Below are 24,783 nucleotides of genomic sequence, written 5' to 3' on the forward strand. Positions count from 1 at the left end.
ACCAGGCCAACTTCATTAAACTCTGGAGAAAACAAAAGTTCTCTGCTCTTCCTCTTTCGGGCCTGCACTTTGCTACAGGGCTGCGTCGTGATTGGCTGAGAGGGTCTAATGTGCTTCTCAATTCAGATAAGGCTGGGGTCCTTTCTGGAGTGGCAGAAGGTGGGTCTGGTTCATTCATTATGTCAACTAGCCTATTAAATGATAGACACCAGAGACAATGAACTGCTGGCAAAAGTTTAACATGCACCAAACAGACCTTTATAGTAGTAAATAGTTTTCTCTATTCTCCGGACTCCTCAGAGCTCAGTCGTGCTTTAGACTAACCTCACAGAGGTTCATTTACAATGTGCTTTTATGCTGTTTCATTTCAGCAACATTTAGTCTGTGAGAGTTTTCTGAATTGTTAAATAATCCAAAGGTGACAGAACACATTGGTGTGAATAAATGTGTTGACAAAATAACGTGTTCACAAAATAACATGTTGACAAAATAACATAACAATTATAGGAAAAGGTGCAAGAATCTAAAAAAATAAAACTTCTAATCTTTTTATCTAAGAACAAAACCTAACCTGCGGTCACTTTGCACTACTTTACAAGATGACTTGATTTTTTTAGTTGGATGCATTGCATCACAATTTTATTAATAATACCACTAAACAGTGTTTTTATTTTTAAAGTATTTAAAATAAAACTTTTTTTGAACATTTTATGAAATGCTAATACTGAATTGTTTTAGTAGATGAAAATTCTTCACACTACTCAGACTTTTTTTTTTTGTAACACAACAGCATTATTTTATATTGTAAATGTCATTTATCGTCAACAAAATTGATTTAACAAGATTTCATTAATGAAACAACCCTCCTAACCATTACTTGTAATAATAATTTAATTTAGAGTGTGGGCAAGGCTATTTGCCATAGGGTCAGCATGTATTGTACATTTACAGAGGGGTTGGTAGGATCCTGGTAGGATTCAGTTCTAGTTTGGCAGTGGTAGAAACATGTGGCTCAACAGGCAGCACATCCAACCACCTAATACTGATATTTGAGGTTGCAACACATATGCGTGTGGGGATGTTTTGGTACAAACATGTCGAATGAGAAGCTTGTGTAACCTTTCACACTGCAACTAATGATCCTCAACATCATAATAGAAAGTCCAACAAGAGAGGCGACGGACCTGGAGTTTAGGCACAGTAAACAGGCATATCCGCACTGGTCCGGGGTTTGTGTGTGTGTGCGTGGGGGTTAATGCAGGGAGCTGCAGTCTGCGCGTGTAGATACCTCATGCTGAGCATGGAAATTGGCCCAGACAGCTCAGCCTATTGTGTGATGGCCAGGGAGCCAAAGGTTGCTTGTAATCAAATTTGAGGTTTTTATTCCTCAGACTGGTGGAGAAGGCATAGCGCTCTGTCACTTGATGAGTGTTAGCAAATCTGTGTGCACTCTCTACTTTTGTGTAGCGAGTGTGTGGTAACATGCAGCACATAGACCTGTGACAGTGGTAGGTCCCAGGCTTTTTGTGTGGTGGACTCATTTGTTTATATGCCACACATGGAAAACAGGAGGGACAGATGGCATTTCAGTGCCAGTAAATGTATTTGTTTTTAATTTGAAACGATCCTGATTGTGCTCAAAGTTTTATGTGATAACATTGAGGATTTTTGTTTAGTTTATTTGTACAGTCACACTCTCCCATTCGAATAGCTTCTGAACAACAATTGAGAATCTGTGGCAAGTTTAAAAGTTGTTCCATGCACCTCAAAACTAACGACCTGCCTTAAATGTTCCTGTTAAAATCAGATATTTCTCTGCCTTCCCTGATGTTTTTTTGGAAGAACAAATCTCACACGACTGTGTGCACATTTTAAAAAGGCACAGCTAAGAGCGTATCATCATTAAGATTCACCACTTCGTAATTAGTCAGATTCCAATAGAGCTCTCCAGGAGAGGGAGGTATAATTAAGCTATTCTTAAACGGTAGGTCTTGGAAACACCCTGAAGCAAGTTCATGTGAATTTATTTGATGTCCATCTCTTTTAAGAAATGGAGGGAAAAAACAGGGGTCCCTTCATTCAGAATCCTCACAATGGCCCTGTTGAAAGCTCGCACTCTGCAGTCCGGCTGAGATCCCTTTTCTCTCTTTTTTAACCCCACTAAAGCTCTTAAAAAGATACCGGCCCATTGCACACGCAATTGATATTCCACCACTCGAACTTAATATCGTGAATGGAGGGCCAGGCTCTATGAATCAGGAAGACAATGCGCTTAGCTTAGCAGCAAACTGGCACTTTGTGTGCGGTGTCTGTGCCCCTGAGGAGGAAGTTTCTAATGTGAGCCTCACAATTGTGTGTCTATAGAGTTCTAATGAGCTTCTGTATGCTGAGTGAATGGCCGTGGGCCTTTCACTACGAGGGCCCAATGAGCCAGCTCACTGCACACATTCACAATAGGATCCAGGGGGAATGGGAGTGGCTGTGTGGAGCAACCGCACTGCCTGGGCAGTCTATAAAAGATCAACCCACGTAGAACCAAGTTACGATCAAGGCTTTCCTCACATTAAGCCGATTACAGTTTAAAATACATATTTTTTTGCTAATCTTCGTTTCATTTCCTGCATATTTATGTCTTTTTCTCACCCCAAAATGTTGCCTTTTTAAAATGGTCTTTAAAGTGGTAGAATGTTTTTTACTGTGCACTAAATGGAGCTTTTGCAAATCAATGACGTAAGCCTGCTCAGTCCTAGCTGGGGGGTTGTACAGAAGTTCAGAAAAGAAGAAAGTACCTCAGCTTATGGCCTTTGCGACAATGAAACAAATATTGAGCAATTAATAGTATTGATATTTAGCTCCGGCATTGCTGGTGCACTTGGTAAAATGTTTGGAAAAAACGTTAATAAATAGCTACTATCAGTCCATTCTCCCTAGTTTGAGGGGAGCTAGGGACGGGAGCTGACATCATGCAGGAGACAGGGTACTTCCAGTCCTTCACAGGGCCGACATGTTGGGACAAACAACCGTACATACTCAAATGTACAATTATGAGCAATTTAGAGTCTTCACTTGACCTCACGGTCATCAAATCAAAGACACATAATCTCGTAAAAGTTACACAAAATCCATATAGACGAGTCTTGTTTCACCCTTTTCTTCCTTTTTGTTTATGAATTTCACACATTTAAAAACACAAATGATAATAATTGTTATTATCAGCTCTATGAATCTTTTTTTTAATTCCTTCATTGTCTTTTGCAACATGCGGCAGATTTGTGATCAGCAGAGTTTTACCACTTGTGAGTTGTTTTTTTCAGAATCGTCTTCACAGTTTGGGCTTTTCACAATATACCAGTATTATATCCCTGTGTACCAAAATAGATAATGCCACTGTACTAATATACAAATGCAAAACATCAGGGGACAGATAAACACTTCCTTGGTCCCAGAAATTAAACCAGTGACGGAGGTCCCGCACTACACAGCATTTACTTTCTTTAATATTTTTTCATAATTCTTTTTCACTCCACCTTGTCTGTGCACTAACGTCTTGTTGTCCACATCTCAGCTCATCATGTATTTAGCCCTGAGATGGTCCCAGGGTGACACTGTCTGTCTGACCTCAGTACTGCTCCTCTTTGCTGACTCTGTGGCTGCAGTTCACTGTCATTTCCCCAAGATGGCGCTGGGAGAATGAGAACCGTCTATTTTAGAGGATTAGTGTGGTGGATGATTTTTTTTTAAATCTACTTTTAAAATCCAACCTTTGTTTAACATTGTCTTATTTTTTAGTGAATCACATATTATATGGAAATGAGAGTTATGGGGATGCATCTTGCAGTTGTTTCCATTGATTGCTATGTCAGACAAAGAATACAATCTCTTCTCATGGTGTTGCAGATCATGTGAGTCTCCTTATCAGAACAGGAGCATTAAGTGCCTGAAGTACAACTTATACATAGTGGATTTGCAATGACACAATTCCCAATGTAGTCACTTAATTCACATTTCCCTTTCATATTCAAATTAATCTTATGAAGTCAAAGCCGGGCTCATGAATATGAAACACATGATATAGCAGTTGGATGTATGGATCGTTTGGGCACACAGTTTTTAATATGACTCATGGATGTCAGATTTGAACAAAGAGACAAGGTCAGTATAACATGGGAGTTATGCAACAGATGAATCCCAGGAGAGCCCCGTGGGAACAGTAGCTTCTCTCTGCAGTTCATTTAGACCCTGACATGGCGACTGTGAGCGATTTCCATTCTATCTGTGGCGTGTCTGTGTGGTACAGCTATGGCTCTAAGTGATGAGACGTTTGTAATGCATCACCCATCTGGATCTTCAAGAGGAGAGGAACAAAAGCGCTCCCACTGTCCCTCATGTCCCCCATGTCCTTGCCCAGAGAGATTTGGTGTGTGTGTGTGTGTGTGTGTGTGTGTGTGTGTGTGGTGTGGTGTGTGTGTGTGCGTTGGCGTGGGCACATGCACAGCAAGTGTGTGTTATCACTGTGTGCTTTTATTACTATTCATTCCTGGCTGGGCGCTTACTTTAATGGCGCTTATTTTCCTGATGGCACTTTAGGAAATGACAACTTGTGGGCAATAAAAAGTAATTACATTTCCCCATGTCTGGACCCAGAAGAAATCTCGTAGTATTAATAATGAAAAGATGGGTGGAGGCCCTCTCACACAGCTGATGTGACACTCTGCACGCAGAGCAATTGGCTGCCTTTTGTTTTATCCACAATAGGCACCCATTAGCTGCTCACTGTGGAACTACGAACAAGCTTTAGATAAGAGCCTGTTTGCCAATATATATCCGTTTTAAATTAATTAAAACAGGACATGTTTTGGCCCTAATGAAAACCGTAAGGAAGTGGAGGCGGATTGATATGACAAATATGTTGGTGTTAAATGGGGCGCTCAGCAAGGAGCTCTGCACCACACGCTTCTGGAACTGTCCCTATAATCATATCTGCTGGCCTTTACTTGTCAGCCTACTTCAACAGAGCAGCTCAGCCAACAGAAGAGTGTTTGATCCAGGGGTTGGCCACGGTTGCAGGAAATTGATTCAGGGAAAATGTAACTGTTTATCACTCTTCAAATAATCATCTCTAGCAGAGCGTGGCTGCTGATAAGACAGCAATGTTTAAAAAAAAAAAAATTGCAAGTGCTTCCATGGATGAAGACGATGCTAGATGAATAAACAAATATTCAAAGCACAAAGCATCTGTGCTCTATAAAAAGACATTAACAGGGGCTGAGTCACACAGGCAGCCGAGCACTCACTTTTTATTCATTTCCATACCACCTGCCAAACAGGCAAACTTGGACTTTACAGGATGACTTAACTAATTGAAGAAAGGGAAGCGTACGCGTACAGGAGGTCGTAACTCTATGAAGCATTTATGACACTTCGGGTAGACTTGATGCTTTCAGACAATTATTTTCTCTAACCAGCTTCTATTCTCACACGAGGACAGAGAAGACAGATGGTTGAAAAGAGCAGTAAAGGAGGCCATCCACTTCAAACTGGAACAACCATTTCTGAACAGAAGAGAGGGGGGGGTACTGATCAGCTGCTCATAATGCCCCCTCCCTGACATCCCTTTCCAAGCAGTTAAACCCACATTTACACTTTAATTCATGAGACTCTACAGATGATTGTCATGTGACCTTGACCTGTTCTGTGACCCACTGGCGAGGGTTAAATGCTCGGGGAACTTCCACACGTCAGTAGAACAAATGAAGCTGGAGCATCTTCAGGACGAAGAAAAGGCTAATCCAGATCTAGATGCCTTTGGCTTAGTAGTTCTAGACCATTCTATGTGGACTGACAATTTAATAAAGTGAAAAATAACTATCCTTCCTAAGTTACTAACTAGTTAGTTAAAGAATGGTAGTTTACTAAATAAAGGTGCTTCTTCACAACATAAAGTCTTCTGTAGTAAAGGCTTAGTCAAAGCTTGGTTATGGGATGATAAGTTCACCAATGTTCAGCACCTTCAAGAACTGTGTGGCTCATGGGATATATAGGCAAATGAACTTTGTCCAATGCAAATTTACATGCCAGGTGTCTTGATACAACTCCTCTGTAAAGACTCTTCACTGTGATCCAAGTCCTGTCTTCGGGTGATGGTTTGGGTTTCTAGTGACTTGGCTCTTATGTGGAGAACAAATTCCTACCCTACCTCTTTCTACAGGAATACACAGAGGTGATTTGAGTGTATGTGCACGATGCTGTGGAATTCTGTGTTACTCTGCTATGGATACGCCTGGCGTACACTACTCCGGAGTTTTAGATCTGAAAAATTGTCTGTTTGATGCACACATTGTTTGATTGAGGCAAAACTGACCCTTATCCATGTGAGCGATACAAAGTTAGTCCTTGAGGGGTTTTCTCATTACCCCACCATCTCCACAGGACTCACAGAAACCACCAGTGGCAGATCCCGAATGTTCTATTCTATTCTGTTTCCTCATATTGCCGCAAATGCACATGGCTTATTTCTTTGCTTGTTTGTTTTCCTTCTTTTCTTCTTTTCAAGCGAGTGCTTGGAGGAAGCTCCAGATGGAGGAAATGTATTATTTATCTATAAGAACTACAAAATTGAAGCTCAAATCATTATTTATTTCTTGGAAACCTTATTCTTACAAAATTATGTGCTTACCTGAGGACAAACGCTCCAAACGAAGACATTTCTTCAAATTTAGAGCAAACGTTTCACTTGGACTCAATGGTGAGGGTGGAGATCAAAGGTCAAGGCCAATGTGACCTCACAAAACTCTTTTGCCTTGATAACGCCTCGAGAGAATCCTTTTAAAAGTGGCACAAATGTTCAGTTAGACTCACTGATTAACTGATAGGATTTGGGTAGTCAAAGGTCGAGGTCTCGGTGGCCTCATGATGGTTTTAAGTCGGCCTTTTTCACATTTTGACCAGTTGTCTCTTGGACACAAAGATGAACTGATCAGATTTCAGGTCACAGTGACCTCATATGAGTCTGGGGGAAACATTTATGTAGCCCAAAACCGCAGGAGCCACAACAGGGCTGACATGCAGTGACAGTGGTAATTCTTTTCACCTTTAAATTTGAACTGGTTGTTTCAAAAGGAATTTACAATTGTTGGCTCCGTATACATTTTCTTCTCTTTCCAGTAGGCGTGGTTACAATCAACACCAGCAGCCTCGTTTTGGATCCACCAAGGCTGTTCCTCGCCTCAGGCCACAAGGGGGCTTCATTGTCCCTCTTTCCGCCTCCCTCTCTCACTCCTTATCAGTTCTTTTCTTCTCCCCCTCCTCCCTCTCCTCCTCCCTCCTCCTCCTCCTCCCTCTCCTCTCCCGTCCTCTCCCTCCTCTCCTCTGGTGCGCAGCTCTCACTCTGCTGCTGCTGGAGCGTCTGTTGAGGCAGCGGCTGCTCCGCTTTGTGACTCCCCTGTTTGCCACCTGTGCCGATGGAGCAGACCGTGCGTTACATGGAATAATCTACACACTCGTGACGCTTCTTCCTCTTCTTCTTCTTCTTCTTCTTCCATCCGGATTTGCATTGTTTTTCGCGTATTTTTTGCATCATCTTAAAGTTGTGATGATGCCTCCGCTCAACATTTGGGATTGGTAGAAGCCGTCTGCGCGAGGAGGGTGACAGCATCGGGTCGCATGTGATTGAACAATCTGCCGTCTCTCGGGAAGTGGATAAAACATGGACTAATATCTTTTTTATACATTCACCATGGGATTATTGCAGCTATTTCTGGTCCTCGGCGTATTCTGCGCCTCCTCAGGTAGGACACGATGCTGTCATCATCACCACGCACCCCGACACTCTCTCTGGCAACATGTAGCCTCACAGATCAGATGCGTGATTAAATGATGTGTTGTTTTGCGCCGTGTGGACACCGTGTGCTCCTCACAGACAACCAGACCTGGACTTGATTTATTGTTTGTGCATTGTGCTGTACACTGTCCTCTCCCCCCCTCCCCTGACACCCCCTGTGTTTTTATACAGCATCACACGTGTCCTTGCCTGCTGTTAACAATGACAATAATGTTGTTCTCTGTGTGTGTGTGTTTGTGTGCACATTAGTTGCAGGTTTTGGGGTTGACCCTGCCCTGCGCATTAGCGTGTTTGATGAACTAACACTTGGAGAAGGTTTTGATGGAGTTACTCAGGTCCAGGGCTTCCACAGCGAGTCTCGAGCTTTCCACTTCCAAGGTACAGTAATCACACACACACACACACACACACACTCCTTGTGGTTTCCCCTCATAAATGGAAGATACAAATTGTTGACAAAAACAGCTTGGAATGAAAACTGACAGAAAATCCGCAGTACTGCTAATATGTTTGTTTTAACATCTTCTTGCAAGACTAACAGGATTGCATAAATCCTCGGATCCGCTCCTCTGAGATGCCTGATGCAGGGATCTCTCTCATAATGTCAGATCATGTGATGATATTATTACCACAATATGCCTGCAAACGGTTCTCACTCTCCATGGTATAACTGTCAGGGGGCCAACATACATACAGTGGGTTTTCAGTTTTCCTCGGGGGGCCCCACGCTGCCACCTGCCTGAACAATAGGCAGTGGGTTGGTGGGCTGCGCAGGGACGAGCAGAGAGGGGGGAGAGATGGGTGAATCACGCAAAGAATCATAAAGACTGGGCATAATCAGATTAGGCAGGGACAAAACCCTGTGTTCGCAGGGATGTATGATGTGAGTCTGGAGGGTGAGTGGGCCCCCTGCCACAATATAGCCATGGGTGATCCTCTGGAGTGTGTGAGCGGAACAGTTTCTATACCCAGAAAGTATGAATGTGTGGAAGAGTGAGTCAGATGCCCGTGGTGTCTGCTGTAAGGCCGGCTACATATGTTATATATGTGGCATTCAGCTGTGTGCATAATGAAGTTTTCAAAGCTGCGCCCGTGCTTTATCTTCTTATCCACTGTTTTGCCAGTGTTACATCATTGTCATTTGATGTCAGACACTTATTACAGTCCGAATGAGACTGTTAAACAGTGTCATCACAGGGATGGAGATGTCTATCACAACCCCGCTAATAGTAGCAACAGAGGAAATTGCTTTTGGCTCCCAGATCAGTGGGAAGCCGAGGACGTGGCAACACTTAAATCCTCACGAGGAGGATCTCGACACGGAATCACAAAATGTACCAAAGTGACAATGTTGTTTTGGGGGGGCAGAGAAACACCACAAACATTTGTTGACATGTCTCTGCTTCTCCTGTCCCCCTTTGCGGATATATCTTCTAATCCCGCGGCACAGCGGCTGAGACAGCTGCACTTCTTCTGCACGGAGCAGCAACTCCAGCGTCAGCATCGTGAATTCAGGCCATTTGATGTCCTCCGTGTAGACAACACTCAGAAGTGCTGTATAACCCAGTCAGGTGGTGAGAGGCAGGGAGGAGGAAGACCACGAGGAAGAGTTGGAGAAAGAGAGAGAGCAACAAAGACAGTCGTAGAAACAAGCTCCCACCGCTTTTGTCATAAAATAAAGAAAACTAGACGGCTTCGCCACTGGCACCTCTCCATCATTACTCTCTGTTATTCCTCTGCATTACCTTTGCTAAGTACATTCAGTCGCAGAGGCAGAGCAGGCGGCGTGTTATTTATGGCAGCGCTAGCCTCCATCCTTCATTTGGGATGTCTATGTTAAGTCAATGATGCTGAGTGAGGGGGAGGCAGCAGGGAGAGGTGTACCCGGCAAAGCAAACCTGGGCCTGCTCCTTGTTTGTGATCAGAAATAGACAGAGACACACACACCGACACACACACCGACACACACACCGACACACACACACACAGTACTGTAGATATGCAGAGAGATAGAAGGAAAATGAGGGAGAATGGAGGAGAGAGAGAGAGAGAGAGAGATAGGGAGCAGAGCTGTCTGGCAGCTGTTTGATAGACTGTGCTGATTCCACATGTGTGGATGCTTGGCTGGTTGGGACCAGGAGACAGGCCCACAGTGACATTCCGACGCTCATTAGATAGCAGGCAGAACACATCCACGGCTGTCCCCTGCTCTGCCTGCCTGCCTCCCTGCCTGCCTGCCTGCCTGAAGGGGTGGCTGTTATCTCTGGGTGCTGGGTGTGGAGGCAGGAGGAGGGGTTGCTGGTGAGAGCTGAAAGTGAAGGAGAATGTAATTCACACTATAGGAATGCGTATATTGATAAATAATTGTGGCGAGCACAATGCCGTTCGCTACAGCAGCCAAAGTATGCTGTTTTCTGTGTCGAAGTCGGGAAGAAGAGAGCAGCGAGCGGTGGGGTGATTGTTGTTAAGCGCACCCCTGCTGGCGCTTCTGAAGGTAGCTGTCAGTTGCTACATTGCACGGCATGAGGAGAGGTGGACCTCAGGGAGAGGGAGAAAAGCCCCGGGGCCGTACGCTCCTCTCATGTCCCGATGCCAGGTCATGCTCAGCCCCCACCACCCAAAAAATCATGACATCATTAGCACCCCCCACCCGCCCACCACTTTTTAATATCGAGACATTGAGATATCTATCTGTCTCTGTATAAACAAGCAGGGGGGGCCACACCCAGAAGCACTCCCTTCCCCCAACAGACATGCACCAACACTCTGCCTCTCTGGCTACGAGCGTATGGACCAAACTCAGTCGAAGTGCAAACAGCACAATTGCTAGAAGCATCCATTCAGCTGCAGCACAAGACTCCCTTGTAATTGTATCTCTCCGTGTGTGTGTTCGTGTGTGTGTGTGCATGTGTGAGTCCTGTCTGTCTCCGAATCCTGTTTTTTTGCTCAGACTGTTTGAACACACCGAGGTGAGGTGTTTCACTGTATGTTGTGGTGATTATGTCTGTGACTGAAGTGTAACAGGATGGAAGAGACTCATCTATAATATAGGAGCAGATCTTTGTGTGTGTGTGTCTGTGTGTCTGTGTGTTGATGAAAGAGGACGGAGGGACTCTGTGTGAATGTGAGTTATCCTGCTTTAACGTGGGTGTGTGTGTGTGTGTGTGTGGACAAGTGTTTGAATAGGAACAGCAAACGTGGGTTTCCAGTGTAGATTCAAAGATTCAAGCTCCAGTGTAGGTTAGCAGCTTCTGAGCTCGTTCAGTGGCCAATGTGTAGCTAACACCAGACTTAAAGAAGGACAGGACAAGAAAATGGAAATTTACCAATAAGAATCAACGAGAGTCTTGTGTAACTCTCATTCTAAACTTTATGCTTAAAGGAGCTTTGGATAAGCAAGTGTTATATTTTGCTGATTGTAATGTTGCAGTTCCTGGAACATGAGGTTCTGCAAATCATTGCAAATCTCTCCCAATAGAAAGAAGCTATATATGATGTAATATAGAGAAATGTGCTTGCACCATGCAAAAAAAAAAATGCACATACATGAACACAGTGTATAAAGTGTTTGTGGGTAAAGCCTAAAGCAAAAAATCTATCCTACAACAGACCCTTAAAATTATTTCAAAAGACTTGAGAGCACTTTAGTGATGCAGTATTACGCTTTGGGGAACTTTAAAGAGAGAAAAAAAAAAACTGGTTTGAAAAACCAAAGTCGGCAGCTTGTAACAAAGGTTTCATATTTGAACATGTAATTTGTATCAACTTGAAAACCCAGCTAACGTGGGTGATATCACTGTATTACATGACGAGTAAATTAACCTTTACTTTTAAACTGGTGAGGATTTCAGTTTTTTTCTGATATAAGCACTGAGTGACCAAACAGAACTGTGTTTGAAACTGTTTTGCTTCAGTTCAGCCCAGTTGAGGAGTTAATATTTTATTCCCTGAAGGTGAAGAGCTTAAAGAATGGGCTTAAAACAATGCTGACACGTCAAAATGTGCCTCAACTATAAATACCGAGACCACACAGTAGAACTGTTAGCAAGCAACAAGGACTGCAAAATTTGTGAATTGTCAAGGATCATATCGATCTTTTTTGGACAATCTCCCTCATTATGTCTCAAAAAAAACAAAACAAGACCCATTTTCTGAAAAGTTTGGTCAATTTACATGTCCACATAATCGTCCAGTATGACAGATCTTTGCAGTTGAAAACTTAGGACTCAATGAAAGATGGAATAACGTATTATTATAAAGTATTATCTCTGTGTGGCCTTGTGATGGGTCTTTTTTGTGATTAAACAACTAGAATGACACTCAGTGGAGCGCATTCCTCCACCAAGGCCTAACAGTTGCCTTAAATTCAATAAAGCTGCACCCAAATTTCACACAGTCATAGCTGTCCGTTCCCTAACTGGGACAGATTTTTTTGTTATCAAGATCCATGAATTATTCCCTGGGAAAACAAGATAATCACGATTTTCTATTTAAATATAAGATGATCACACTTCCTTTGATTAATAAACTGTAGTTTTTGTTGTGTTTATTGTTTGCGCCATAAGCAACAAACCCATCTTTCTCCAAACTGTTGACTGGCAGCATGCCCCAACTCCCCATGGTCAAAGTCTGCTTTGCTTACCGCCTTCTGAGGCGAGCCTGATCCCGTGTTCCACACAGGAGCACCGGTGACCATGTAGAGAGAGAGAGAGAGAGAGAGATATTTCTATCCCCCCAGGGCACTTACACAGTTGGGTGGCTGGGAGCCTGTCATTAGCTCTGTGTATGTGTGAATGACAGGTCACCGAGGAGGCGATCTGAGAATTGGGGGGGAAAATTGCTGGCCAAAGCAGTCCTGGAGGTGCCCTTGGCTCAGTTTAATATTTGTTCCAGGAGAGTGGAGACACAGTGGGGGGAGACGGGGCGCCGAATGCAGATTGAGTGAGCACGGTGGAATATTCAGGAGCTGTAATGACCAGCTTTTTGGGGTCGGCCTATGCAGCAGTGTGCGTATGTATGTGTGTGCGTGCGTGTGTGTGTCTGTGTGTGTGAATGCATTCATCTCTGTGGCTTTGTGGTAGCCCCATGTTGCTGCATATCTCTGCGCCCGTCTCTCTCTATTTGTATTGACTCACTGTTTGTGTGGAGCTGTACAGGCTACAGCCAAAATGTCTGTAGTGCAGTATCTTTCTTTGTTTGTACATGTTGTCGTCTACACCTGTTCACTAATGTGCACATGTGTGTGTGTTGACAGTAATGAAAGCTTTGCAGTTTCCTGCCGGTGGAGAATTCATCATTAGTCTAATCCCTCTGGAGAGATATTTTCCTGCCTAACCCTCCCACATATATTCCTCTCAGCTCAGGCCAACAGATAAAATGTGTCCTTTGGAAATATGCTCTATCATTTTTTTTTTTCAAATACAAAACATTATGCAATCAAAAAATTAGTGCATTTTCACCCGGTTTATTGTAATGCTGTGCTTCTTCCTCTACTGATTGGATCACAGTGTTTATCCTGACCCCTCTTGGCTCCCTGTGTTTATTGCGTTACGCAACGGCTCGCTGGTGGAAAGATGACTTATTCGCAAAATGTTATTGAAGAGTTGTCGGGGAGATGTAGGAGGTGTTATTTTGTACTGGCAATCCAGACCAAAGAACCAGAGTCCTCATTATTCACATATGAAAGTGGCTATGATCTTCTTCTAATATCAGCAACACAGTTTTTTTAGTCACAGTTTCCTCTGGAAGTTCATTAAATTAGAAGCCAAACATGTAATGCAAATAAAAATCGCAATCGCTCTCTCCAGTACAAAAACTCTCACTCTGTAAGCACAGGTAGAAGTGAAAGCAGTGTGTGAGAAAGGGATTGTGTTAAAGCTCGGTACAGCTGCGCTCTCAAGCTTTGCTGCAGGGCACCTGTTCTAAATACTCGATGTGTGAGCAAGTGACCTGTGCAGCACCGACAGTATATGTACATGTAACACCGAGTGTGGGGGTCTTACAGCTGTGTGTGTCCTCAGGGTCAGACCGAATAAGACCACATTAGACCGTTTAAGATTAGAAGTGATGCTGAGGGATGGAAGTTGTGGCCTGAGCGTAACCATTAAAGCACAATGTACCCAGGAGATAAGATTAGGCTGTAGCCCAAAGCTGCGCTTCCTCCGGATGCTGTTGAGCTGGAGGCTTTTTGGAAATCCCTCTAGTAAAACTTTGTATGTCTCTCTGACAAGGGATGACAAGAGCTGTGCTGACATTTTATTTATTTTAATTTTATTGCTCCATCATCATTTTAAAGCTATTTTGTGTCAATATCTCACATCAAAGTGGTGGTTACAGGAGCAGGTGGCTGCCCCATCCAGGCTGCTGCCAATAGATAATCGACCAAAGGCCCCCCTCTGCAGGGCCACATTGATTTGGAAGGTGGGAAAGCTGGCCCCCTCATCACAGCACAAACTAATCTACTGCTCCTTCATGTAGTTTTTAGGGAATGCAGAGCAGTGTCGGATCTAGAATATTTCTAAATCAGGGGTTGTAAAGGGGCCATCATTTACAGGGAGGGGCCAATTATGTCCAACATCCATGCACACTTTTCATTTCTTGTTTACTGTTATATCAATACAAATATATTGAAATTTCTTTCTTGTTTAAGCACATTGTGGAAATCAAAAAAGTGTAGAAAATAATGTGTTTAGTTTAGTTAGTTTGAATGTTTCTGGTATATCTGATCAATCTTTGTTTGAAGACCAGTTAGGAGTGTTGAGATCAATACGCCTTTTCCTACAGACAAGTCTACAGACCAATCTCAGAACTCCATCCAAATGATGCCTCCTCCGCCCCCTCTACAACCCCCACAGACCCACTTGAAGCAGCCCCTTCCCCTCAAAGTACAAAGATTGGTGATGAGAGTTATCCACTCGTAGATCAAACGTGGCTGCCAAGCTGTGGAGCAGCCCAGTGTAGCGGTTCTTCAGTCCTCACCATCCCCCCCCTGCCTCATCAACCGTCCCTCAGTGCGGACCCCGCCCTGACACCTGCTCCCACTGCGCTCATTTTGCCCGTGATTAAAATGTCAGCGTTCCCTCTGTTCAACACAGCACATTGGGGTTAGACTGACCAACACGCATTGTTGCCGACGTTGTGAATCCTCTTTGGCTTGAGCTAATCTTTGTTCCAAAAGTGGAAAATGACTAATTTCACAAGCATTTGTGTAAAAAATGCTCAAATATAAGACAGACCGTTGAAGCTTTAATTGCAGCTCAGCAAACACAGAATGATATCCTATAATTTCTGCGGTTACTGTCACCAGTGGTCATTTGGATTTGGTTATTAAGTGGGATCTGTTGATGGAGGCAGATTACTGCGAGGCAGAACTCCTGTTACAGTCATCGGACCATCTGTCCCGCCTCAGCCAATGACACTGGAATGATACTCTGCTGGCAATGCAAGATGCATGAAAACGTGCCCTGTGCATCTCTGCTGCTGAGAAACAGATCCAGTGAGCAGTTTTTGTTTAGACAGAAATGACTCCAAATGTATCCCTGATGGGCTTAAAAGCCTCCATCAGGGAAGAAAGGGCTAATGCTAGCACGATAAGTGCTTTGCTGAAGGTTTAAGAAGAGAAATACGAACACAGCTTCCTGTTTTTTCAGTGTTGTCATTGTGTCGCATGAAAGCGATGAGCACACCCGTCGTCGGCGTCGTGCCTTTTTCTTGCTGTTTCATGTTGCATTGTGTTAATTGGCTTCTCTCACCAGCTGGAAATAATGTTAATACACTGAGGAGAGGCTGCCACGCTAGCTTCCTGGAGCGCTTAAGTGTGCCAGGGCATCTTGCATGCATCCCATAGCTGGAAGTGAACTCTTTGATGTGATTGCTTCTGAGAAACGTCATCATTTATTGATGCCTCCATTAAAGTAGCATGGACGTCTGTGTAGAGTCGGGGAGGAGGAACAGGAGCTTACGAGCGAACGGCACAGAAAACGCCCTCAATGTCCGCACCCCCTCAGCCTTTCTATTCATGTCAATTCATGTCAATTCATGTCAATCCATGTCAATTCATGTCAATTCATGACACTGTAGCGCTACACCCTTGATCAGATTTTTGATCAGGTTTTGTCTGTGGGTGAATGAAATGATGTCATGTGTGACGGCACTTAAAGGGATAGTTCACCCAAAAATGAATGTGTCCAGAGTTCCAGGGGTAAACAACGTTGCAGCCAAATCCAATACAATTGAAGTAAATGGGGGATGATTCTTCAAACTAAAAAAAAACAAACAGAAAAAAACTGAAAATGCCTCCCCACTGCTAATGCACGAAATTCAAATTCAACTCAAAACGGCGTAATTTACACCATGTTTTGTGCTTAAATGTTAAATGTTATCCACGCACGAACACGGCCCCAGAGGAGGATATATAATGTGTGGACGAAATGACAATGTATGGGAACACATTGTCAATACATCAGTTATTCACGCTATGAGACATTTTAAAGGAACTTTTCTGTAGATTTTTGTTCATGCCACTTAGTGTGTTTCGGGGGTTCAGTGTTGATTTTTCATTTATGAATTCAAATTTGTCCAGAGAGTGAAAACATTAAATATTTAGAGCGTATGGCCTGTGAAATCCCAACCCGATGTTCAGGAGTTTTGTACAGCAAATTTTCCTGCCCGACGACTTGTGTTCCCAAAATGACTGATGTGTTTTTAATTTGCTCCACAGGATATTTTAACACCACTCTGTTAAATTGGTGTAATTAACAGTGGCATAATATGTGCCTTTTTCTAATTGGTGTTTTCATTCCAGAAATCTGTTGTTTAAATAAAGTAATACCAAGGAAATGATTGCAGTTGGGCAAAATGTCTTTGATTTTGATAAAGATATTGCATTTTTATTTATTCTCATAAATTATTGAACACAGCATCTGTATATTTTGGTTTGTGTGATGTGTCTAAACAGCTTTTCAGTGGCATCATCCTGTCATCAATATATTTAGCATCAATCTGTACAAGAAGCGGTGTCTAATAATACCTGATCTTTCTGTCTTCTCTCAGGGTCCTCCAGGGAAGTAAAGGCTCCCGCTGAGGTGTCTGAGCAAATGGTGCACAAGCTGAGAGGCAAGAATGAGTTTACTGTGCTGGTGACCCTGAAACAGGATCACCTCAACTCTGGGGTCATCCTCTCCATCCATCACTCCGAGCACAGGTATGATCTGTTCCTCCTTCACAGCACAATCTGTGTAAATGATGGTTTATTATATACAGGAAGTATATTCCATGCTATTCATTTTAGATACGATACGATGCTTAGATATACCATAGACTGTATATAACTAAATGGATGACATGACAGATTTACAGCTGAGACTGACCCACGATTGGTCGAGAGCGTGTATCGGCACGACCTACATTCTAAATAACAGAAATGCATACAGACGAAAAATATTTAATCAGTGTTATATAAAATATATACAAATGCATTTTGGAAATGTAAATATTGTGAAGAAGAAGAACTATGGTCCAAAATGTCACATGGGGTACTGTAAAGCTGTTTGTCAAAGCTGCACTGATAAGCCATAATTGAAGCTGCTTTCTGTTTTGCCACATCAGCAGTAATCCGTAATATGTTGATTAAAACCTGAATATTTGTATTCGATGAGCGTTTAGTTGCTTTACACACCAGTCGAGTAAACAAAGCAAATCATCCTGCACGCCGGCGTATTATTCACAGGCCATCAACGATCCGAACATTGAGTCTGTAATCGTGGTTCGAAAACTAATGACGTACTGTATCTGCAGTTAGCATGCTAATGTTTTCCATCAGTTTGTGGCGGCTGAGCCGTTGGATGATCAGGACCGAAATCTGAATTCCACATAATGCATTGATGGAACAGTTAGTGCATTAAAGTCAGTGCTGAGCGTGCGAGCTCAGAGGAATGTTAATGACTCTCCCCCCTCTGCTGATTAGCTTTCTCTGCCGTTCATATGTAACTAAGCAGCGCTGCATGACATAGCCAGTGCATTTATGGAGCCAGGATGAATGTGCATGCATGGCAGGGGGAGAGAGTACATCCATTAGATATGGTTGGCAGATAAATCAATTTTATTGCGTCACATGCATGAATGTGTAGTGTATTCTTTCCTTTTTTTCCGCCGGCAATAGTTTGAATAAGTCTTTGAAGGCAGATGTGATGGGTGTATATCGGCAGCTCTTTCCTTCAGTGAAACTATGCAGGGTGAGTCTCACTGGTGTGGAGAAGAGGATTCTCCGTGAATACTAATACTCCAATGTAAAGAGTTGAACCTCTACATGTGGGCCATTATTCTGTGTTGCTGATGTTGCACCTAACAGCCATATAGTGCCATTATGCTTGACTACTGATGTGATTAAACTCTAAATGGTGTTGCAAATCTGGATGGATGTGAGTGCGCTGCCTGGAAATGAGTGATGTGCCGTCTCTCAACACGGTGCTGAGAGGAGCCCTGGGTTTAGACACTTAAATGGTGCGTGCCGGTTTCTGTGTTGACAGACCTAAGGGTTTTTGCTCAGACTATTGAGACTCTAATGCATCAATACATAATGTGCCATGTAGTTAACACCAACCTTGTCATTGTGCGGCTGTTACTTGAAGCAGGATGCTGGTATTTTGTTATTCTCCAGGTTTCTGGAGCTGGAGAGCAGTGGCCAGCGCAGCGAGGTGCGTCTTCACTACCGCACCAAAGGCCAGCAGGCCCACACTGAGGTGTTCCCTTACAGCCTGGCCGACGACCAGTGGCACAAGGTCTCTGTGGCCGTCAGTGCCTCTCACGTCATACTGCATGTTGACTGCAATAGGTAAGAAGCTGAGAATTTTATATGTAATGTGTGTAGCAGTGAAGTTTAAGACCAACTCCACCGGTTTCACACATCCTAGTCTCTTAACATGTCTCGAGGAGAAAAGTTGTATAAACCCTTGTTGTGGCTCCAGAGGGAGATATGTGAAACCTGATGTTTTCCCCAAGTGATGCCATTTGAGTCGGTGTCTTCTGGAGCTGAAGTCAACGAGTTTAAAATGAGAAACATGGAGGTGTGTAGTGAAAACAGAAATTGGGTTAACCCGACTTCCATAGCTGCTCGTCATCTCTGCTTGAGGCGAACAGCTTAGTACTAACACACCTGAGTCCCTGACCAAACTGCCAGTGCTCCAGTTAATATAGGTTATTGACAAAAAAGAATGAAAAACCCTATGTCAGATTTTATTTTTTCCATATTGGTTTTCAATTCTTTGAACATTACATATGTTTGGTTTTGAGAAGAATAGCATTGATGGGGGAGGTTCTCTGATTTCATGATTGATTAAAACTGAAAAAAATGATTTGCTCCTGTGTTTCAAAAAAAACAATTCAATGTCATTGTGTTAATTAGGGATGAGCCAATCCAATCCACTGGATTAGTATCAGCCACAGCATGACTGATCCACTTTCAGTCCAGTTTCTATGTCAATATCATTATAAACATTCAGTGTTTCCACGTGTTTTCATTCATTCAAAGAGGAAAGACACCAACTCAGTTTTAATACATTTTTTTAACTTTACATAAAAATTATTTCCAATCAGTCACAAAGTGAGAGGTACAGATTTTGGAAAAAGAGAACACTGGTATTTGTTATTGGCAAATAGTTGGATTGGTGTATTCCTACTTTAAATGTCACATAATATCTTTTCATGAAGCTAGTTTTGGTCAGTAAGCTCTAAATGGAGAAGAAACACCACACATATATCATACATATATGTTTAGGCGCTTGAATACAACAACTTTTCTGTCTCTGTTGCCAACGAAACAGTTGTTAGTGTTGATGATTACAGTTGCTTAAATGTTGTAGAGCCATTTCTACACCTCCTTTTCACCATACGTCATGCAGACTGGCTTCGGAACGGGTCAACCAATGTCAGCCAACCCGCCTTCACTACCCTCCTCTCAGTCAGTCAGTCTCTTTATCAGGGATCCATCATATTGCTGTTATTAAGACCCCTCATCGTTTCGGCTTTACTTGTTTACATTCAACTTATTAAAGGCAGTATAAAGGCAGCATAAACCTGCCCTGGGGATTTTTATATAACACGCCTGTGTTCTGAATTCAGAGGCGTGATGTGTAACTTACCGACATCAGCATCTGTCAGACCTTCCCTTCTCTCCCTTTTACAACGATCCGGATCTGTGATCATCTCCACTCCAGGCTTAGTGCCGCAAAAACAACACCCCTCCGTTTGTATCTTTTATACAGAACAGCATGAAAGAATAAAGCTGCATTAGAGCTGGGCAATAAAACAGTATCAATAATGTATTGATATTATCGGAATATAAATTTAACATTAATAGCATTATAATAAAAGCTCAACATATATCAAGACAATGCTTATCTATCGTGTGAGGAGATATAACACATAACTGTTTAACCTAAGATTTGTAAAATGTTTTGCTCTTAAAAAACAGAACCTTCACTCGGGAGCAAAAATCTGTCTTAAAACTTAAAAGAAATAATCATGTCACATTTATGGTGTTAAATATCAATATGGAATAATTTCAAAATCTAATATTTTTATCTGGATATAATTTTGGGCCATATTGCCCAGCCATAAGTTGCATCAACCCCGTCTTGCAGCTGTATGACAGGGAACAGAGTTAAATGAGGGCTGCTCGTCGCCCTTTCTATCAGAGATTGAAAAATAACTTTATGATATTTCCCTTTAAACATCTGCTACTAGAGAGAGAAAAGAAGGACGAAAAAGCAAGTGTGCACACGTGTGCAGGCGAGAGAGGCTGTGTGTGGACTGAATGACAAAGCTGAAACCAAAGCTTAATTTGGTGATTACTCTGTGTAATTGAGTGTATTGTTGTTTAGCAGTTCAGTGCATGGAGCCACGCTGCAGACTGTCGTCTCTGCTGACGGCAGGCGGCATGGGTCACATGCACCCTGAGCAGACCAGCATCGCACATGCATCTGCTGTATGAAAGGGTTTGTTACTGTTTATGTACGAGGATCTTCCTTGGCACAATGAATGAAGCAGACGGCAACACCATGTGTATCACGGACAGCATGCGGCTATGTATAGCCTCCTCGGGAGAAAGAGTTAACAGCAAGATTTAACAGGGCAAGGCCTGCAGTGTGGGGCGAGATGGTTGTTAGAAATCATTGAAAAATGGCGAGGGATTGAAGAAGAATAGAAACTTCCAGGGATTCCTCCAACCGCTCTGTGTGTGTTTTGCAGGATTTACGAGAGGGTGGTGGAAGCCCCGTACATGGACATACCTGAGGATGCATCCTTCTGGCTCGGACAGAGAAACGCCGCTCACGGGTTCTTTAAGGTCGGCACCAAACTTTTCCCATCTGAATATGAATGTCGATGCACGTCCCTATCTGGGATATTAGAAAACAACAAATTATGCAGAATGGCGAGAACAAGTAATTTGTCGCAATCTCGGTTTATGCTGTATCTTCTGCTTCTTCTTTGTTTGGCTTGTTTGGGTTTTTATTTATTATAGCTGTTGGGTTTAATTGCATGCATTTCTCAAGGCTTACCATTTTAATTTGAGGGTTGTTCTGCCCATCCTAGGAATTGACTTTTTTTTCTTCTTTTTGTCATTGTTGCTCCCTTTCCCTTAGTCTGCAGCTAAGCCCAGTGCAATTATCTCAGCAAGTCCCACAACGCTGATCTGGGAGAAATCATTAAATAGCCTCTGGACCGTGCTCATTAAGCTTAGTCTATGGTATTGTTTATTAGACTGTGAGACATACTGTATATTGCTTCTCCCAGACTGCTCCACACTCCCAAAATTTCCCACCTGGGGAGACATGTTCGGGCAAAATGTCACCTCGCCAGCATCTATAACAATTTTAATCAGCGTCTCGCTCTGTGTTTGATGGTGTGTAGATGTGTACCTTTGTGTGGGTGTGTGTGTGTGTGTGTGTTGATGCTATACACATTGTGTCCTGGCTGTTGAATTTCCTCTGTGTTAATTGGTAGATGAAAGAAGCCTCGGAGGTCACCGACTAATCTTGTCACGTAGCGGCATCTCTCCCCGCTGCTCTGTGAAGCCGTGATTAGTTGCTAGGACGCCACGTCTCCTTTTAAAACACACTGCTTCATTAGCACACACACAGAAACAGTACGATTGTATATGTACGCTAGTCTGAGCCGAACCCGAGGAAAATCTCAGCCGTAGCATTGTTAGTAAAGATTTTAATCAGAACTTGCATACCTGTACCTGTGCTTCACAACCTAATAAATATATATATCTTTATAGTTTACACACATTGTAATATAGCTAAATTACTGTATCTTTCATATCTAGTGACACATTTTTTGAACTTCATGAGAGATCTGTCATTTACACTTGATTTGTAAGGTAATTTAAAAAAAAGCTGAAAACATTTTACATTTTGACGTAGGCAAATCTAAATGTAACAAGAAACATATAAACCAGAATTTGTTTCTCAGTCAGATTTCATTCCAACGTTATTTCTTTTTAGCCTGGCAGGATATTTCCTCTCATGATTGTTTGCATCTTGTAGAAAATTAATAGAACTTCACCCAAAGTGATCCAGCTTCAACTCTGCCACTTGCTGTGTTGGACAAATTCACATTTCCTGTGCAGATGGGGCGACCGTCCACGTCCCACGTCTTACTGCCTGCATGGTGCTATAACAGAAAGTCCCTGACACTGAAGGATCAGTTTGGAAAAATTGTCTCTCTTCTTTTCACTTGCCAGAAGGTGCAAAGCAAAGTCTGGCAACTGGTTGTTTAGATGGTGCTGCGTTAGAACACAGGCTCTGCTTAAAGTCAGTTAAATAATGTGATTCAATATCCCTTTGTTAAATGTTTAATTATCTCTTTTTATTCGAAAAGATATGTAAAAACATTATTTTCACTTTTTTTAAATTTTGATTATTCATCAGGGGCGTATATACAGACTTTTATCCAGTTAATAAACATATTATTACATTTTCCGACAGTTTGATAACTGTTTTCAAATCATTAAACCTAAGGATAAGAATAGAATAATTGTAAGCCAGTGAATTTGGTGGAAATGATGATTATCCATTTGTGAATATGAAATTTACCCCACAAGACCAGCAAGTTAATAACAAAATCAAATCATTATTGTTCCAATTCAATTTTTTTATTAAATTCTTGCAGTTGATTTCATTAGTATCATTTTAATCAGTATGATTTTTTAAAACTGAGACCAAAAGGAGTTTGAACATGTGCAATGATAAAATGAATTGATCACAGATTTAGATAAGATCAGACAAGATAAGCTACGGTGTGATACGACACAATACGATAAGAAACCATATGATACAATATGATGCGATGCGACGTATATTTGTATTGGTCCTCTGGCACAAGGAAGTAGCAGCGCAAGGGAGAAATGTAGTAAGTTATAAAAAATACGAATCTGGAATAAATGAGTTAAAATAGAAATACTGTAAACAATATTAGGTGTTTTTTAAAATGTGCAATACAAAAGATAAAAGGTGTGTAACTTGGACACAGAAAATGTAGTAGAGCCAAACAATCCCTTCAGAAATGTCCCAAAAAGCCTCCCCTCTTGGTTCAATTTCAGTTCAATCCATCTTTTCCAATCAAATGCAATTAGGGATGAATAACTTACCCCACACATCATATACATCTACGCCAGACCATTAGCTAGTGGATCATTAGAGGGGGGCTTTTGACTGTCAATTATATGGAGCTGGGGTCAAATCTATAAAAAAAAAAAAAGACTGACATCTCCCTATTTCTCTTCAGCTCTGTATCAAGCCAGAGTCGCCATATGCTCACTTTACAGTGATCCAATCAAACCTAAAGGATTCCATTTAAATCCCTGTATAAGTAGCTCAACCTCACCCATTTATATTTCATTTCCCTCTGAAATACACGACATTACTGGAGATAAAAGCATATATAGTAAAAGCACAGTAATAATTACAGTACAGATAAGGTGTTCTGTCGAGGCATTGTGGGACCAGCGTACGATGGCTGCAGATAAATATATAGCTTTATAGTTTCATTACAAGTTTTGATAGACACGGCTCCTATCTGCCTCCATTTCAGCACGTCGCTGTGACGAATCAGCACATCATTTCGACAGGATTTTAAATTTACGGCCGGTAAATTGAAGTGGGAAGACAATTTAAAAAACAATTTCTCCTAAGTTGCCCCACTCCACTTCTGTAAGAGAAATACATGCACTCAAGGAATGAAATAGGCCAGGTTGCCATAGCGACGTGGCATTTGTGTAGATGTGTGTGTGCGTGTGTGTTTGGAGTTTGTACACAGGTCGAAAGGCTGCCGGTCAGGGACTTATGAACCAAATTGAATCTGTATCTTCTATTTCTGATCATCAGAGGAGATTGGAGAAAAAATATATAATAAAAGTCCCATCTACCTGCTGAACCTTGCACGTCCCTCGCTCTCTCGACTTCCTGTTGCTGTCCAGTTAGGAGATGATTCATCTCACAATTAACTTCTCCCTCTCTCGCTCCCAGACTGACTGCTGTGTCACTGTGCTCCGCTTTATGATGCAGCAGTTACCAAGGGTTCTCATAAACAGGGTTGTTGGTTTTGTGTTTGCTCGTCCGGCGCATGCTTGTGCTCCAAGTTATCTCATGTGGAAAATGCACCAGGAGCACGCTAAAGACACCACCACCCCTCTGGGTCCTTACCCACTTAGTACACATTAACATGCTCCATCTCATTTCTTATCGCACTGCCTGCTTTCCGTTAGGTGTTGTTCTCCGTCATTAAAAGGTCTGTTGTGTGTGGCTGTGTCCAGGGGGTGATGCAGGACGTGGAGATCGTGGTGATGCCACAGGGTTACATCTCACAGTGTCCGGACCTAAACAGAAGTGAGTGCTTACTCTTACTCTTACTTAACACACCCAAGGAGCATTTCGCTGAGT

General features: G+C 42.4%; 1 protein-coding gene across 2 annotated transcripts in view; it reads left to right on the forward strand.

The window, feature by feature from the left end:
* Positions 1 to 7,359: 7,359 nt before the first annotated feature.
* The window catches only part of nell2a (neural EGFL like 2a), an 86,842-nt gene continuing 69,418 nt past the window's right edge, over positions 7,360 to 24,783 (forward strand). The window contains exons 1-6 of one of the 2 annotated variants that reach the window (XM_035155774.2): positions 7,360 to 7,787; positions 8,090 to 8,218; positions 16,892 to 17,042; positions 18,498 to 18,671; positions 21,086 to 21,182; positions 24,657 to 24,729. In XM_035155774.2, the coding sequence (XP_035011665.1) occupies positions 7,736 to 7,787; positions 8,090 to 8,218; positions 16,892 to 17,042; positions 18,498 to 18,671; positions 21,086 to 21,182; positions 24,657 to 24,729 (676 nt within the window). In that variant the 5' untranslated portion in view covers positions 7,360 to 7,735. The remainder of the gene's footprint in view (positions 7,788 to 8,089; positions 8,219 to 16,891; positions 17,043 to 18,497; positions 18,672 to 21,085; positions 21,183 to 24,656; positions 24,730 to 24,783) is intronic. The other variant, XM_035155773.2, reaches the window with a different exon arrangement.

The sequence above is a fragment of the Hippoglossus stenolepis genome, chromosome 5, assembly GCF_022539355.2.
Source record: "Hippoglossus stenolepis isolate QCI-W04-F060 chromosome 5, HSTE1.2, whole genome shotgun sequence".
In the NCBI taxonomy this organism is placed as follows: Eukaryota; Metazoa; Chordata; class Actinopteri; order Pleuronectiformes; family Pleuronectidae; genus Hippoglossus; species Hippoglossus stenolepis.